At 39.0% G+C, this 18,270-nt stretch overlaps 1 protein-coding gene across 16 annotated transcripts in view; it reads left to right on the top strand.

Moving 5' to 3' along the window:
* Positions 1-18,270, top strand: part of LIMCH1 (LIM and calponin homology domains 1) — a 344,225-nt gene that overhangs the window by 237,206 nt on the left and 88,749 nt on the right. For all 16 annotated transcript variants that reach the window (XM_050791190.1, XM_050791189.1, XM_050791193.1 and 13 more), the window contains 3 exons: positions 5,670-5,776; positions 10,973-11,003; positions 12,995-13,105. In XM_050791190.1, coding sequence (XP_050647147.1) covers positions 5,670-5,776; positions 10,973-11,003; positions 12,995-13,105 — 249 coding nt within the window. The remainder of the gene's footprint in view (positions 1-5,669; positions 5,777-10,972; positions 11,004-12,994; positions 13,106-18,270) is intronic.

The raw sequence follows: 18,270 nt of genomic DNA, 5'->3' as shown, positions 1-18,270 counted from the left end.
AATGAAGTCACAATCCTACCTAGTCGAATTTATCTTTTAGAAATTCAAGAACCTTTTCTCACAAACTTTTTTGGGAAAAATCTCAAACATACAGAAAAATTCGAAGAAAGGTATGGTGAATAACTGAATACAGGGTCAGCCAGCTACGGCCGATGGGCCAAATCCACCCAATGCCTGCCTTGGTAAATAAAATTTGTTAGAATACAGACACACACGTTTGTTTACATATGATCTGGTTAAACAACAGTGTTGAATTATTTTAACAGAGACCACCATGTGGCCCACAAGGCCTAGAAGATTTACTATCCGACCCTTTATAGAAAAAGTTGACTGACCCTTGATCTAGATTCACTGCTTGTTACTATTTTACTATTTGCTTTATCTCTGTCTTCACAGACAGGCAGACATAGTCGCAACCTCTCTCTCTGTCTCCCTTCCCCCACACGTGTGAACATATATACACATGCGTACTTTTTTTTTGAACCATTTGAACATTATGTTACTGACATTATGATAATTCACCCCTAAATAATTCATATGGATGCTTAAAAATAAAGGCAGTCTCTCATATAAATGCAAAATCATAATCACACCTAAAAAATTAACATTCATTCAACAATATCATCCAATGTGCAGTTCATATTTAAATTTGACTTTTACACCCTCACTTAGTTTTTCCTCTGGGATCTGGGGTCTAATCAAAGATCATGCATTGCATTTGGTCATGATGGCTTTGATCGCCAATTTTTGTTTTACATGACATTGACTTTTTTTGAAGAGTCCTTTAAAAACTTCTTGCAAAGATGTATGGGTTTGTTAGCTCCATGATAGTAAGAGCTAAATATATAGCCATTATAGTAAAGCAGTGTCTTGTACTTCTTTTCCCTTGGGATAGAGACACTTTTAGTGTTTGGCTTCCAAAGTTAACACACTAAGATGTGGGCTTTGCTGGAAATTGTAAATGTGGAAAAATCTCAGTGTGAACAGCAAGGCAGATGAGAATTCACAGGATGCATTTTATGTAATTGAAGGCACAGCCCTTCTCGCTTGCTCCAGTGGCTGCCCTTGCTAGCTCTTGGCTGGGTGGCTCTTCCTTCTGGCTTTTCTTCTGCCTAGGGCCTGGCTCCCCTCCAGCATCATTAGGTTGTAGCAAGAAGCTGGAAACAGACCTGCAGTTATTTAAATCTTCTAGCCCAAATTGTTTGGGCTGGCTGGCAGCACAAAGCTTTTGTGTTTGCAGGCTGCGTGCTGAACATAGCATGGTGTTCAAGGGCTGGTCTGTGCGTCTGCAATGCACATAGGAGGAGCACCCTGTTGAGAATCTGTGGGGGTCACAGTCATGCACCTCTTAGGGGACTATATGCTGGTCACAGGTCTTGTCCTTTATTGTGATGTCAAATGATTCCCAGAGAGTGTCAACACTTCCTTTGCTTTCCTCTGGGCAGAAAGCACTCAGAGCTTAAAGACCAATCAGTGGATACTTGCACTCTCAAGTGAAGACTCACCTGGCTCTGTACTAGTCACTCTTTGGTTTGGAGTTGCCTCATTGGGTAGTTAAAGGGTTTGTTTACTGTTCCTGAATGGTAGAATTGTACGTGAGAGGTGCACATGTTTTTGAATGTGGTATCCTCAAGATTGTTCAAGGCTAGAGTCAGTGGAGAATTTGAGAGTCACAGAGCCAAGTAAGTTAAGAGAGTGCATATTTATGTGTGTTTGTTTGCTGGTGGGCGGCAAGGAGGAAGAAGAACATCATAGAGAAAGAGAAGAGACAAGAAGAAAAAAACTAAAATGGAAATTTCAGGAAGGCTGAATTCAGAATAAGGCACCTGGAAACTTGGAGAGGTGGGAAAAAGAATTGGCACTTTTCAGACTTAGATTTTTAACATCTGGGGAAACTTTTCCCCCGCCCCCCGCCTGTGTGGAGTTAATTGGGAGTTGGATTTAGTAGCAGGGTGACTGGTATGGTGTATAACCTCTCTGTGCCTCAACTACTCCTCTAGAAAATGGAGACAATAACAGTGACTGCTGTGTATGGCTGTTTTGAAAATAAACAAAATAATCCATATACATCCTCAGAACAGACCAGGTAGATAGAAGGCAAATGCTTGAAGAGTGTAAGCTACAAACGTTTAGTTTATATTAATAAGTGCCCCATTGGTGAATATATATGGTGAATTATATTTACCATAATGGTCTGATATCTAAAGCCTTCACCTATCTTTAACCTATTTTCTTAACAATAATGAGTAAATTTTTTAAAGCCTTTTAAAAAAGAATTCACCAACTGCGCATGGTGACTCATGCCTATAATCCCAGCACTTTGCAGGGCCAAGGTGGGCAGATCACTTGAGCTCGAGACCAGCCTAGCCAACATGGTGAAACTTCATCTCTACTAAAAATACAGAAATTAGCCAGGCATGGTGGTTCATGCCTGTGGTCCCAGCTACTCAGGAGGCTGAGGCAGGAGAATCACTTGAACCTAGGAGGTGGAGGCTGAAGTGAGCCGAGATTGCATACTACTCTCCAGCCTGGGTGACACAGTCGGACTCCATCTCAAAAAAAAAAAAGAAAGAAAGAAAAAGAAATTCACTGGCAAACTTTTGATTCTCATATTGACAAAATATTTTTCCACTTTTTAGCAATAGTTTATTGTACTAACTTTTTATCTCCATATGTGCTCATAAATATTCCAATAATAACAAAGTAGGTGACTTTTATTCCTTCTTCTTTTTCTAACCAATCATTTACATGTAAGCATACCAAGTGAACATCCACATGTGCTTATTCCACTGGCAATAAGAAAAGCAAAATTCCAGGGAGAAGATTTTGCTGTCTCTGGAAAATGATGTGACCCAAATTGGAAGTCTGAGTACTGAGTAAAGACAAGTGTGGAAGCAAGTAAGACTGGCGTGGTTGGCATAGCTAAAATCAATAATACATTGATATGTCTTGTGATAACACAGTTAACTAGAAAAAAAGGTGGAAAACAGTTTATTGGGACAAAATAAGTATTTTGAAAAGAAATATGTTGTATTTAAATTAAGTAACAGGATGATCAATGCACAACTAGAAAATTTGGGTCTGTTAGAAAGGACTCCGTATCACCACTTTTTTCATTCCTTGCCTTCTTTCCTTTTCTTTTCTACCTAGGACAGGGTCGATCAATGAAGCATATATGCCAGAGAAAGTGGAAAACTGTAAAACTCAGGGGATGGGAGGGAACTCTTACATTTGATAATTTAAAAATGTGGAAAGTGACTGAAGGAGACACTGGTGAGGGTATAGGTGACTTCAGACTTGATCTGAGCAGCTAGCTCACTGTCAGCCTCTGAGAGTTCTTGTGAACGATGGCATCTCTTGCCTGCTGAAAAAGAAGACCGAGGCTTTACCCAAAAAGAAAACATCCTGGGATGAAGGCACCCTCATTGGGGGAAAATAAGGTTGTAGTAACTCCTCATTGGTCTCCCTGTCTCCCATCTTGTTCCTTTGAATACTTTCTTCACACCATCTACCTCCCACCAACCCCACCTGCAACAATCTCCTTCCACCATAGATCTAGGCTTTCACTTCTCAGATACAGCCCCCTGTGACATTCTGCAACTTGCCTTCCATGGCCTTCGAGGCCTGTATGATCAGCCTCTACCTGCATAGCCTCACCTTCCTTTGGTGCTGGCCTCAGATTTTTATGCTTGAATTCTTCACATAAGACATGTTGTTTTGGACCTCCATCCTTTGGGGGCTGTGTGATCTTGGACAGTTTGATAAATTGTTCTGTGCCTTAGATCACTCATCTGTCAAAATTGTTCATAAAGTTGTACACGAATTAAATGCGTGAATATATGTAAAGTTCTTGGAATAATGCATGGTGAATAATAAGGGCGATGGAAAGGTTAGCAACTTATTGCTGTTGTTATTTTGAACCTGGATGTATTAATTTTTTATTACTGCATAAACTTAATGTGTTTAAACACCCTTTGGTTATCTCTCATTTTCTGAATGTCAGAAGTCTGGATATGGTGTAACTGGGTTTTTAGCTCAGGGTCCCACAGAACTGAAATCAAAGTATTAGTGCGGGCTGAGATCCTATCTGAAAATCTTCCAAGCTTCTTCCAAGCTCATGTGGTTATTAACATAATTCATCCCCTTGCAGCTGTAGAATTCATGGCCGGCATGAATTCTGACCTCACTTTCTTCTAAGAGATTCCCTGATTAGGTCAGGCCCAATCAGATAATCTTTCTTTTGATTAACTCCAAGTCAACTTGCTAGTGATATATCACAGAGTGATAGCCCATCATATTCACAGACTTCACTTGCACTCAAGAAGAGGTGTGTACATTGCGGGCAGGATTCTTGGGGGTTATCTTAGAATACGGACTACAAACTGGGTAACTGGGAAATATCTTTTCTGTTCACTCAGTTGAATTGCACGTGGGTGAATATATGATTCTGTAATCACCATCATTTCAGATTTTTGTAGCATCTTTCTCACAGCATTCAGATGGATTCACATCAGTCTGGCTTCTGGAGCCAACATTCCCTACCCTGTAGTTTTCACTAACTGACAGGGTCAGTTACCACCTTCAAAAGTCTTTTAGGAAGAGGACAGTTAGAGACTTGTAACTGATAAACCTCTTGACTAATATCCTGGAGTTCCAAAAGGATGACCCACAATTTGCAGTCCCTTTCAGAACCATTTGTTTGTACTTAATGACTTAAAATAGATGGAGACTGACCCCTCCTTAATTGTCAATGGTGCCTGCCAATTCAGAGTAAATTCGTATCTGCTAGAGAAAATTTCACTTTCTTTTGACAGTCTTTTGCATTAGTCTTTTAAAAGCTTTCCCTGTCCTTTTTTTCTCATTTCAATTAAGTCTACATTTTTTTTTCTTGCATTTAACCCAGTTTATAATCCACGAAGAGCTATTACTAGTCAACACCCATAAAGGTATTACTAGTCAAAACCCATAAAGATGTATATACAACAAGACATGGACAAAGAAGCAATAAGGAATACCTGTTTTTGAGTACAGTTCCCCCTAACAATGTTAAGTTTTCCTTTTCTTGTTTTTTTTTTTTTTTTTTGTTGTTGTTGTTTATTTGTTTTTGTTTTTGTTTTGAGACGGAGTCTCGCTCTATCACCCAGGCTGGAGTGCAGTGGCGCGATCTCGGCTCACTGCAAGCTCTTCCTCCCGGGTTCATGCCATTCTCCTGTCTCAGCCTCCCGAGTAGCTGGGACTACAGGCCCTGCCACCATGCCCGGCTAATTTTTGTATGTTTGGTAGAGACGGGGTTTCACCATGTTAGCCAGGATGGTCTCGATCTCCTGACCTCATGGATCCGCCCGCCTCAGCCTCCCAAAGTGCTGGGATTACAGGCGTGAGCCACTGCACCTGGCCTAAGTTTTCCTTTTAATGGCATTTTACTTGTAGTTTTATACAAATGTGTCAAGCTAAAGGGAAAAATGAATCTGGCATGGCTGTGGGTTTGGAGGTTTGAAGTGTCTGTTTATCTGGCATTTCCTAACAAAGTATGATTTGTTATGCAAGCTATGATTTAGACCTGACCATAGCTGCCTTAGTGACCAGTATCCCTACAGCAACTTGGGAGGGGCTGGTTCATAAAGATAATCTAAGATAATATAGACTTGGATTTCTTTTTTTCCTTCTAGGACAATATTATCTTATTCTTGAGAGGTTGTAAAGAGCTTGGCCTTAAAGAATCTCAACTTTTTGACCCGAGTGACCTCCAGGATACATCCAACAGAGTAACAGTCAAGTAAGTAAAGCATGATTTATATTTAAGGGAGACTCCTTTATAGTTTGATTTGCAATTTTGTGATGATGTTGTAAGTTCTAAGAGACAGAGAATTGGTTATGCTTAACAAAATAAAAATGTGAAGGTAAAAATCAACTTTCGAAACAACTCACTTTGGCTTTCCCTCTGTGCATAGCTTTCATTCTAATCATAATTTTTTTGAATGCAAAAATCTTGCATATAGAGTTTGAATTTTGAAGAGAAGGAGAAAAATGTTAAATAAAGCTTAACAGAGAGGCAAGAAACAAATAGGCACAGAATCAGTGTGTTAGACAGAAACTTTTATTGGCGCCAATTGAGCATTTGAATAGGCTCTTGGAAGGTAAACAGATCTGAACTCTGCTATGCAAGGAAGGCATTAGATTTTGGAGAACTCACTTCTTCATTTACAATTGTAACTGTCTTCTCATATGTGTCGGTGATCAAGTTCTTTGAAGATGGATCATTGGCACTTTGACTATATCTACTTAGTGAGCCCTGTTTGGGCCAAATAAGTCTTGGAGCAGAGTGTCACAATAAAAGAGACAGCAATGTACTTCGTGTAAAGAAATAGCTTGTGACCAGGGTATGAGATGGCAGAGATAACTTGCCTGTAGTTTAGAAGTTCTTTAGATCCTGCTGATTTCATATAAAACATTTTCCACTTTAGCCAAACAGTGTTTGACATGGATATGCCTGAATAATAAACATAGTTTCATAGATGGGGTCTGTGAATTAGTAACTTTTCTTCTTTTGATTGTTTTTGGAGTCATTTTATCATGAAAGAACAGAAAAGGGAGAGAAGCCGAAATTCAGAGCTGTTAATTTTATACTATTTGCTTGATTTTATACTATTTGCTTGATTTTTATACTATTCGATTTATACTATTTGCTTGATTTTTATGCTATTTGGTTTTATACTATTTGCTTGATTTTTTATACTATTTGATTTTATACTATTTGCTAGATTTTTTTATTTTTAAAAAAGGATGAGGAAAAATAGGAAAAAAGTGACTACTGGATAAAATAAAATTTAGATTTTATATTGGATTTTATGATTCATGACTGGGAATATGGGGGAATCAGTGGTGATCTATTATCTAAAATTACTTTTCTGTTGTCAATGTGCCATTCTTTAAAACTTCTCTGGGAAAAAATTTAGCTAAGCGAAAAAATAACAGAGTAAAATTTAGGATATTTGAATATGGAAACCACACTAAACCTCATCTTGGTCATCACATGCCCCATTTATTATTGTACTTAAATCTATCTTCTATAAACCATTGTTCACTTTCGGAAATTGTTTTAGGTTCTGCCTCATCTCCCGTTCATAGTTTCACCCGGGTGGCAAGTGACCAGAAACTATAGTAACTGTGCAGCTTCATAGGTAATAATTAGTCACACACACATTGCTTGGAGGGTGAAGGAAAGGTCACTTTGAAAGTGTCTGCTGCTGCATTCATTTTTTTTTTTTAGAGCCACTTTAAATCAATATGTTACTAAACCAGAATTCTGAGCCTGATTGGTTTTAAAAATTCAGAACTCGTATCACCTCTATTGCTTATCTACAAAAAACTGGGCATCAGGAAAATGAGGATCTAGCCCTAGGTCTGCTGCTCACTAGATCTGAAGCCCTGGTTAAGTTCCCCTCTTCAGCAGGCCCCATGTATTCATCTAAAAATGGAAACTGGACAGAATATTCCATCTGGTATGATTCTAGGTAACGCTTGCTCTGTGCAGATATGGGAAGATGGAACAACCGACTTGTAAAGAAAGAAACTTTAAATCAAGGTGTGGAAAGAAACCCAAAGGGGAAAATGTCACTTAGGCAAATGATACATGGATACAGTCCCTTCTTAGTTACTGTACCATCTTTTTGTTTTCCTGTCCATTTTTCCTTCTTTTTTTTCTGTCTCCTTTTCTTCCTTCTGCATTCTCTCCCTTTTTAATCCTGTCTTTCTTTCCATCTATCTCTCCTTTTGTATGTCTTCTCCTCATTTTCTTTTTAATGTTTCCTTCACTTGACTACTCTTATTTTCTTTAGGCAATACTTTGCCATCACATTCCCCCATGACCCTGGCATTTTTCATTCATTCATTCAACAAATGTTTGCTGAGCAGCGTCTATGTGTTAGATACTTTTCATCACTGGAGAAATAGAATGAACTCAGATAGCCAAGGTCTTCTGCTCATGTGGAGTTTACAGTCCAGTGTCAAGAAACGAGAAGCAAAGAAGTAAACAAAGAAGATCATTGCAGGAAGTGATAAGTGCTGAGAAGAAAATAAAATGGAGTAATAAGCAAAAGACAGTGGCCAGTCCAGAGGTGGCTGAGGGTGACTTCTGTGAAGTGCTGGCATTTCAACTGAGCAATAACTGAGGGCTGAGACACACATGGGAAGGAAGAACAGGCTGTGGGAAGATCTGTAGGGCATTCAGGACAGAGAAAGAGCAGGTACAAAGGCTGGGGAAGAGGAAGAACAACAAGCTTCATGTTTAAAAGAAAGAAAAGTAACTGGTGCGGTTGAAGGATAATGTGTAAGGATGTGTGTGGTGGGCGTGGCAGTCCACAAGCGGAGTAGGATGTTGAGCTCAGAATCATTATAGAGAAAAAACATTTTACTGTATGAGTATTTCAAAGAACATAAAGAATTTTAGCTTAAAATGATTCTATAAATTCACTTACAGTACTTAGAAAGTTGTTTATAGTTTTAGTAAGGAATAGAGTATGGAATAAACTATTGGATTTCATGTATTTTTGATAGGTGATGCTGGTTTAATTTGGCACTGTGCAGGGAATGCTTGTAACATATGCAGATTTTATAAACTAAGGTAGTTAAAGTAGAACTGCTATATTTCTCTGTTGTCCCTCTGAGAGTTGAGCAGCACATCCGTAGACACAGAGAGGAGCACCCCATTGCCACCAATTACTAGCGGAAGCAGTAAGGTATAGGGATAGATCCCACAGAGGAACTTTGGATGGTTTTCTGGAAGTTGTGTTTTAGAAAATACTCTTTCGTTTAGCTTTCATGATAGGCAGTTTTTCTTGTGTGTGTGTGTTTTTTTTTTTTTTTTTTGTAACTTGAGTAGACAAAAAAAAAAAAAAAAAAAAGGAAAAGCCTGCAAGTGATTACTGCATGTGTAATTTAGTGAACTCTACCTGTAATGGATGCCAGACAACCTTGATGGGAAATGAAAGTATAATCTAGACAGGCACACAGCAAGTATCATTCCAGGGAATCAAAGCAACTGGATGAAAACGTACACAGGCTCTGGATTGCTCCCGAGTGTCTCTGTCAAAATTTGGAAATATTTCCACAAAATAGGTGGGAGTCATTCAACAAATATTTTGTGAGCTTCTGTGTACCAAGCACAATTTTTAGCACTGGGTTACAGTCTCAATGAACTTTTATCATCAATGCAGAAAAAGCTCTATGTTCCCTATTCTTAATTTGTTTTCCATAAAAGTTTCAAATCTTTTATAGATTTTTAAAAATCTGGTTTCTTTCTTAAATTAAAAAAAACCCTAGCAGATTGGGAGGCCAAGGCGGGCAGATCACGAGGTCAGGAGATGGAGACCATCCTGGCCAACATGGTGAAACCCCATTTCTACTAAAAATACAAAAATTAGCTGGGCGTGGTGGTGCATGCCTGTAGTCCCAACTATTTGGGAGGCTGAGGCAGGAGAATCACTTGAACCCGGGAGGTGTAGGTTGCAGTGAGCCGAGATCGCACTACTATACTCCAGCCTGGTGACAGAGCGAGGCTCAGTCTCAAAAAACAAAAACAAAAACATAAAACAACAAAAAACCCTACCAGATATCCAAGCAGGTAAAATCATCCCATTTTTCCCCCTGTTAAAAACAGAAACATGAAAACATTTTTTAAATCAAATCCAAACTGGACTAATGCTTTCAATCTAAGTCCTTGTTAATGGTTTATTTCCATGGTATACTACTTGCTTTCTATTTCTTCAAATTTCAAAGGACTTAAAATGGTCCATTTATTCATTAATATGTACTTTAGGTCAATATATGCTGCAGTGAAGTAATCAGGGTCTAAATACTTTAAGGAATTCTTGACTGGTTTATGTGATAGACTTATACTCCTTTCCCCCTCACTGAAGTTACTGTGGAAAAAAGAAGTGCAGTTTGTTTTTTCTAGTGTTTATTTGTTGACGTGTTAAAAAAAAACTTTGAAATAATTTTGCAGGAACTCTTATATTTCATTGTATGAATATTTCGAAGTAGCTTTTCTGTTTATAGTTACAGAGTAAACATGGGTGCATATTTGAGCATGCATGTGTGTATATTTGAACATAACAAGCATATTTTCCTGCTTATGGCTTATTCCCAATGCTAATTTATATCCAGAGCAGAAAAAAACAAATATTTGGATAGGATTGCTTCTTGTACACATATTTTCAGGTCTGTCTAATTAAGTAAGGTTTCAGACCTGTGTTAAAAATACTTGCATTAAGATTTTGGACGTGCAGTTGGATTTCAGTTTGACAGTGGTCTATGATCAAGGCAGAATCTTCAATGGTTAATCTTTGAGAATACAACTATGAACAGTCCTAGTTCTAATTGGACTTTTTCTATTTCCAGACTTTATAAAGCATCATCTTTTTTTTTTTTTTCTGAGATGGAGTCTCGCTCTGTTGCCCAGGCAGGAGTGCAGTGGTGCGATCTCTCCTCACCACAAGCTCCGCCCCCCGGATTCACACCATTCTCCTGCCTCAGCCTCCCAAGTAGCTGGGACTACAGGCGTGTGCCACCATGCCTGGCTAGGTTTTTTGTTTTTTGGGTTTTTTTGTATTTTTAGTAGAGTTGGGGTTTCACTGTGTTAGCCAGGATGGTCTCGATCTCCTGACCTTATGATCTGCCCACCTCGGCCTCCCAAAGTGCTGGGATTACAGGTGTGAGCCACCGTGCCCAGTCAAGCATCATCTTTTTATACTGTACTGTGGAACTTTAATCCCACTTTGTTCTTCTACATTTTGTTTTCTAAGTAATTTTATTCAGTGCCCGAAATCACAAAACTTAAACCTTAAAAAATAATACATTCTTCTGATCTCATTATATATGTTAGCTTCGAGTACATCTTAGTGGCATTTAAGGAAAGATCACAATTTAGAATCTGCTATTCTGACAATATTTTCTTTTCCCTTTCCTTGACTAGGAGCCTTGATTATAGTAGGAAGCTGAAAAATGTAAGTGTTTTAACTTCCAAACTTGTATCTTTGATGGTTCAAGTGTAAAATTTAGCTAAATTCAATGCTTCTCATATGCCTTGCCAGAAAAAGTCCTTAGAAAGAAGTATATGTGTATTTCATAGAATAATTAATGACCATGATAGAAATAAAAATAGTAAATTGTGTATGTGTTGGGCTGGGGTGGTGGTGGTTCTCTTTATTTAGATAAGTGCTCAAACCAGAAATAAACAAGTGAAAGCTTGTGCTCTGTTTATGCTCTGTTTATGATTCAGTTTCTTAAACACAAAACGATCAGGCTCAATACTAACATTAGCCCCTTTCCATTTGTAGGCACAGATACGATTATTAAATTAAGCAGTTTGTCAAATTGTTGTAGGGTAAGATCTGCATAATATGAATAGTGTTGACTGCCATGAGTCTATACTCTGTGTATTTTGTCCTCCTTTTAATCTTTTGCATTTTTATTAGTACTTGCCAAAATGAACTTTTTGTAGATCTTATTTTCAAAAGGCAAGTATGTTAGTGCTGTTTTATTTTCAGTTTAGATTGAGGAATGAAAGAAGTTACATTCTGCCTCTAAAATTTTAAAATTGGCTGAAATCTCTTTTTAAAAAAATCTCCCCAGGTGCTATCATATTTGATTGACATCTTTTTCCTCCTCTGTAAAACTAGAGGTATATGCCATTTTCATCATAAAATTTTAAACAAATCAGAAAACTTTTAACCTAAAACACAAGTCTTTCTTCCATTCCCCCATTACACCTTTTAAGATAGCTTCATACTCTCAGCACACATTAGTTATTTTATGGTCCTAGTTAATGTCCTGACATTTGAATCTCTGGAAATTTATTTGTAAGCAATCAGTTCAAAAAGATGTTCCGGAAGTTTTGAGGGGCTCATGAAGTAAAATTTTCCCACAGAGGTAGAAAATGGAATCACCTCTTAGCATCAATGCGCATAACCATATTTTGGGTCTGTCGCCAGCTGGATTCATGTAACTATATCATGTTGTCCAAAGCATTTTCTGGCCTACCAAGTAGAATGAGGCACAATAAGTACTTCCCATCCTGGCTGAAGCAATAAGACAGAATGTGAAAAGAAAATACTCCTCTTAGCTTCTACATGGGCCTCAGTTCCCTGTAATTCAGTGTGAAGGAGCTCATCTTCAGCTGACTCTGCTGGGTTTCATGGGAAGTGAACGTGAGGAGGATTTGCTTTTGTGGACAGTTTCTTCGGAGATACAAAACAAAATTAACTTGGGACTGTAGCTTCAGACCATTGAATACTCATAGACATTCTTAAATATCCAAGGTGGTTTAATTGGTAGCAAGCCTTGTCAAGGCTCAAAATTTCCCATCTCAGATTAATGGGAATCTAACTATACCCCCAGAGCTAGGTATCTGCAGATCACATTCTTCATGACACTGCTTTCTTTCTACTTTAATTAGATATATTATGTTGATCCTGTGCTTGGAAACACTAATTAACCTTTATCACTTGTTTGGGATTTTTTTTTTGCCATTGACCTTAGCAGAACCTCTGTGCCCACAAGTAGAAATTATGGGCCTTCAAAAGCACCTTTCTCAAAAGGAATTTGACAGTCTCTTTCATTGCTTCTCTGGATAAAGATTCCAAAGCATTTTTGAAAAATTTTGCTGCCTAATTGTGAAACTTTCACTACATAAAAATAATGTTGGTGGATTTATTTTTCCTTCTTGCTGACTTAGAGATCATTTCTTTACAACCTAACTTTTCCTAACATTGGAGTCGTTTTAACTACTGAACCATGTTTGTGTTGACTGACATGGCATTGGGTTCTTATTAAAGTGATTTTACATTTAATGAATACCTCATGGGTGGTGGTTTTTTAAAATCAGTGTAAATCAGCTCTTTCCTTCCTGCCTTCCTGTTAGTGGTGCATTATTGACTCCTTAGTTTCAACGTCATTCTTGAGGGAGAAATCTGCTCTTGTGCGTTTTGTTCCACAGGTATTAGTTACCATTTACTGGCTGGGAAAAGCAGCAAATAGCTGCACATCCTACAGCGGAACGACACTGAACCTGAAGGAGTTTGAAGGATTGTTGACTCAGATGCGAAAGGTAACTTGGCTTTTCTTCTTTATCCCTGAGCAGTAGACAAGGTGGGAAAGCTACACATTTGCTTGTTTTTAAGATTACTGGAGTACTGGGTTGTGGAATGGTATGGGCCAAAGATAGGCACTCAAGGAAATGATCACTTGTCTTACCAATGACGTCTTTGCCTCACACATCTCACACCCACCTGCGCTTTCATACCCTTTACAGAACAGGAGTTCTGAGCTCCTTCCAACTTTTTAATTCCAAAAGAGCAAATTCAGTCTGACAGTATATGCCTTTGTATGCCAAGAAGCTCAGTGCTTGTTTTCTTGGGGAAATAATGCTTGAATTAAACAATGCAGTATTATGCAAAAATGAAGACTTGCTCTGCACTTTTGTCCTAAAGGACATTTTGCTTACCCACTGGGGCCTTGGTGTGGGTGAAGTAACAAGAGCCAAGCTCTTACCTTGGCATACACTCCGGACAAGCCGGGATACTTTAAATGCATTCTCCTCTAGCATGTGCATGTGATGGTCACTGTTTTTGAATGACATAGGAATTTGGAAAACATTTCATACATTGTTAAAAGCTTCATTTGTTTCTTTGAGTATAGAAGAGACTGACCTAAGGTAGGGATTTGTCAAGGAAATAGTTGGATGTTTCATGTGTACTTGCCTGAGGGTTTCATGTGAAGGTCCAGCAATATATGTAACTCATACAAATGGCTAGTACATACATAGTATTACCCAAGAGAGGCCCTCCCAACCCGCCTTAGTGAGCAGGTAAGGCTTATTTATAATCGACTGCCATGCACTTTTTCTATTTTTTTATTTTTTTGAGATGGAGTCTTGCTGTCACCCCGCCTGGAGTGCAGTGGCGCAATCTCAGCTCACTGCAACATCTGCCTCCCAGGTTCAAGATTCTCCTGCCTCAGCCTCCCAAGTAGCTGGGATTACAGGCAGCTCCCACTAAGCCTGGCTAATTTTTGTATTTTTTGTGGAGACAGGGTTTCACCATGTTGGTCAGGCTGGTGTTGAACTCCTGACCTCAGGTGATCCACCCACCTCGGCCTCCCAAAGTGCTGCGATTACAAGTGTGAGCCACCACACCCGGCCCCCCTAGGCATTTTGGATAAAGTCCACATTAGAGGACAAATAATTGAGGCCTTACTCGTCCTCATTTCTCTAGCATGCAAAATAAATGAACTAGAAACATTCAGTTCCTTGCAATTTTTCTTTTAATACTGAAAGCAAGAATTGGTTCCAATTTTCTAAACATTTATTTTCCTTTCCTTAAATTAAAGCTAATGGTCCTGATAGTTCTTCACATTTGGCTAAGGCCAGTATGGCTCATGTATTTATAAATGGACAAAGCTTTCATATTGGTCATAACGCACATACACAAAGTATTTTAAGCTAAATTCCTTTAAAAATAAAATAAACACACATACACAATGAAGCACAACTCATTGCTTCTCAGTCTCACCTCTTATTTGTCCTTTAATTTCTCATCTAACATCCAGTCTGGATTTGAGAAGTCTAAATGTTTATTGTTTTTATATTAAATTTGGACTTGAATAATAATAGATGGGTCATCAAGCTCTGTCTCACAGTTCCCCTGCTAGATTCTGTTGGAATCTGATTTATTCTCATGATTGACATTTCTTACTACTAGTCCAGCTCCTGTAGAATCTGAGAAGCTATTGGTTTCTTCAGCTCTCCTAGCTTCTCTTTCCACAGTTAGTTGCTTTAACTGCTGTAAAATGACCTGTTGTTAACAGCTGTTACCGTTTATGTTGAATGTCGATAACATCACAGGACATGATGGAGTAAGTAGTATCCCGGGATACATGACTCTTAGCAAAAATGGCCAGCCATGATACTGCTATATCTCCATCTAGAGAGAAAATGACTTGAACTTCACTGATCTATCCAAGCACCTGGAAGTACTAGTTTTATAGGTAATATATATAATCTCATTTTGTCAGTTAGGATCGGGTTCAGCTGGGAAACGCAAAAGCCTCAAAACAACAGATAAAATAAGATAACAATTTTATTTCTAATTCACTTAAACGAGACGTGGACATAAGCAGTCCAGGGCTGATGTGGGGTTCCATGTCTTTTCACCAACAGAAGGCCCAAGCTTCTTTGTCTTTTTGTACCGACATTCTCAACCCATGGCTCTTCCCCTGCTGATCCGAGATGCCTCTTCAGGCTTTAGCGATCGCATCCACATTCAGCCAAGAGAAAGGAGGAATGGCGGGGAGAAGATTCCATGCTCTCCCTTTAAACACATCTCTGGGAAATTACACACTACACACATACTTACATCTTACAGACTTGAACTTGGTCATGCACCCATACCTAGCTGCAAGCAAAGACTTGGGAAAAGTAGACTTTATTTCAGCTAAAAACTGTAGGCATTTTTATTAGGAGAGCAGATATTGAGGGACAGCTGTATTCTCTTCTGCACATATGCAGGCTGAATAAATTCTTTTCTTTCACAAAGGAGATTATCCACAAATTTTTATATTCATTTTTCTACTGGGTGAAATGTGCGTAAAAATGATACAATAGGGTGTAACTTGTTAAGTTCTGTAGTAAAGATGACCCAGGTAGAGCCCTTGGCATAAAGTCTGGCATGTAGTAGGTATTCATAGATTGCTGCTATTGCTGTATTTTTTTAAAAAGGAACTCTGAAGTCATAGTGACAGTGGCCTTTCACTGAGACTGGATATGTCAGAAAAGTCCTTCCAAAGGAAGTGGCACTTCAGCTGAACAAAAAGGATTTACTACAAGAATATTAAGATTGAAGGGACACCCATGGGGACTAGGGTGACCCTAGAGATTTCGGGATCTTTCTCTCATCTCTTATCTCTCCTTAAACTCATTCTTTCTTCCGATAGGCAAACATTCCCTTATAACAGGGAGCGTGGCCGATATCATCCCCAGGACTACTTGCTTCTAGCTCCTTGCCCAGAAAAGCAAGGGAATTCTTTCCCCTGGCCCCAGGTGTAAAATTCCTAGTAATGTACCCTGACCCTGTGTGGGCCTTATTCCTGAAGCAGTCACTGTGATCAGGGGCAAGTGATACCATGACTGGCCCAGGCTATTCCTGTTTCAGGGGGTGAGGGGTATTACAGGAAGAAAGGGAAAAGGGGAGGGAGCATGGTGGGAAAGCAGATGCAAGATTTCTGCCTAAAAGAGCAACCATCTCAATTTCTAGTCCCTCAACCCACCTTATGTTTTTTTATGATACTTATCATCCAACTTTGTATTCATTTGTGTTTTTCTGCGTATTTTTTGTCTTCTCTACTGGAACTTAAGGCCCATGAGGACAGGGTATTTGTTGACTTTCTGGAATGTTTTGGAATAGAAGAGTGCCTGTCATACAGAAGATGCTCAGTAGATATTTGTGGAATGAACAGCTTCCACAACCAGGGAATGGTGGGTGGAGAGTGGCTGAGCAGGCTGGAAAAGTAGAACCCTAAAGCCCTCTAGATCAGGGTGAGCCACCTTACAAATCACAAAGGGAGCAGAAAAATGTTGAGCAGTAAAAGAGAGGCATCTGGCGTTTCTCAGAAACAGTTAAGTCATCCACCAATCCTAGCTGGTTCTTGTTATGTCTGAGAAAGGGGGACAGGAAGAAGATGAGTAAAATAATCCCAAAATTTCATGATGCTAGTAGTTCTCACCCCTTCATTAATATACTTTGACTAGAATAACTCAGTAGCAGTTAGCACAAGGGACTGAGATTCTAGATGAAAAGCAGAAACAATGTTAATTAGAGCCCAAGAAAGGAGAATGTAGATATGCTAATCTCTGTTGGTTTATATCTTCTACTCGCCCTCAGAAGCTTCACTTTAAGTGACCAGAAAATGAGATATGGTGACTTGATGGGAACCAATAGAATTGCCCATCCAGCTGATATCCTTATTTTTATTTCTGGCTGAAGAGCCAGCCTGTCACTTCACCCTGAGCTTCCTAGGGATGAGCTTGGCCAAGGACAGCCATGGGTGGCCTGGTTTTCACTGCTTCAACTGGCCATGCCATTCAGCTCCCAGCTCTTGCACTTGGTCCAAGGTTTGATTCTTGGCTTTCTACACAGCCATGAATATAACAGCCTTTCTGTTTTTCCTTCCCATAACTAGCTGTGAGAAAGCAGCTAACGCTCCAAGAGGCATGTCGACGTTCTCCTTTCTTCTCCTGTGGTTTGTAGGGTGAGGGTGGGGAAGACATTTGGGCCTGTGGGGAGCCTTTCTGATATTATTTTCTTGAAAACCCAGTTGTATAATGGCTGCGCCAAGGAGCTTGTAGTTGTGTCATTTCCAGATGTGACCAGCGGTCTGGCTCCCTGAGTGTCTGCCTTCCCTGATGGGAAATTAGGCTCAAGACATCTAGACATGGGATATAAACGAAGAAAGAGAGAGAGGAATATCAGGATGTGTGGAAAGTTGTGTCCTTAGCTACATTTGTAAGTGTTTTATGATTTGTATATATTGAAATTTACCTATTTGAGAGAATCAATTGTACTAATTGTAACTATAGCTAACACTTTCAGAGTACTTGTTCTGTAATAGGCATTTTTCTGACTACTTTCCATGTATGAACACATTTAACCCTCCCAGCAACTCTATGAGATAGGCGTTATTATTAGTCCCATTTTACAGATGAGAAAACTGAGGTCTGGAGAAATTAAATAACTTGCCTAAGGTCACACAGCTGGCAAGGGGTAGAGCCAATATTTAAACCCAGCCAGTCAGGATTCGGAGACCATTCTCTTAACCATTACCCTAAACTCCCTCTCTTTTGCACTAATCATGCTCCATATAACGTTTCAGTCAACAGTGGACAGCATATATACAGTGGTCCTAGAAAATTAAAATGCAGGTTGAGTATCCCTAATCTGAAATCTGAAATGCTCCAAAATACAAAACTTTTGAGCAAAGACATGACTCTGAAAGAAAGTGCTCACTGGAACATTTTTGGATTTTGAATTTTCAGGTTTGGGATGATGCTGAACTGGTAAGTGTAATGCAAATATTTCCAAATCCAAAAAAAGTCAGAAATCCTGAACAGTTTTGGTCCCAAGCATTTGGATAATGGAGACTCAATCTGTAGCACATTTTTACTGTATTTTTCTATGTTTAGATATGTGTGGATGCGCAAATACCATTGTGTTGCAGTTA

The sequence above is a fragment of the Macaca thibetana genome, chromosome 5 (assembly GCF_024542745.1).
Source record: "Macaca thibetana thibetana isolate TM-01 chromosome 5, ASM2454274v1, whole genome shotgun sequence".
Taxonomy (NCBI): domain Eukaryota; kingdom Metazoa; phylum Chordata; class Mammalia; order Primates; family Cercopithecidae; genus Macaca; species Macaca thibetana.
Note: the sequence above shows the minus strand (reverse complement) of the source record. Positions and strands in the feature narration are given on the sequence as shown.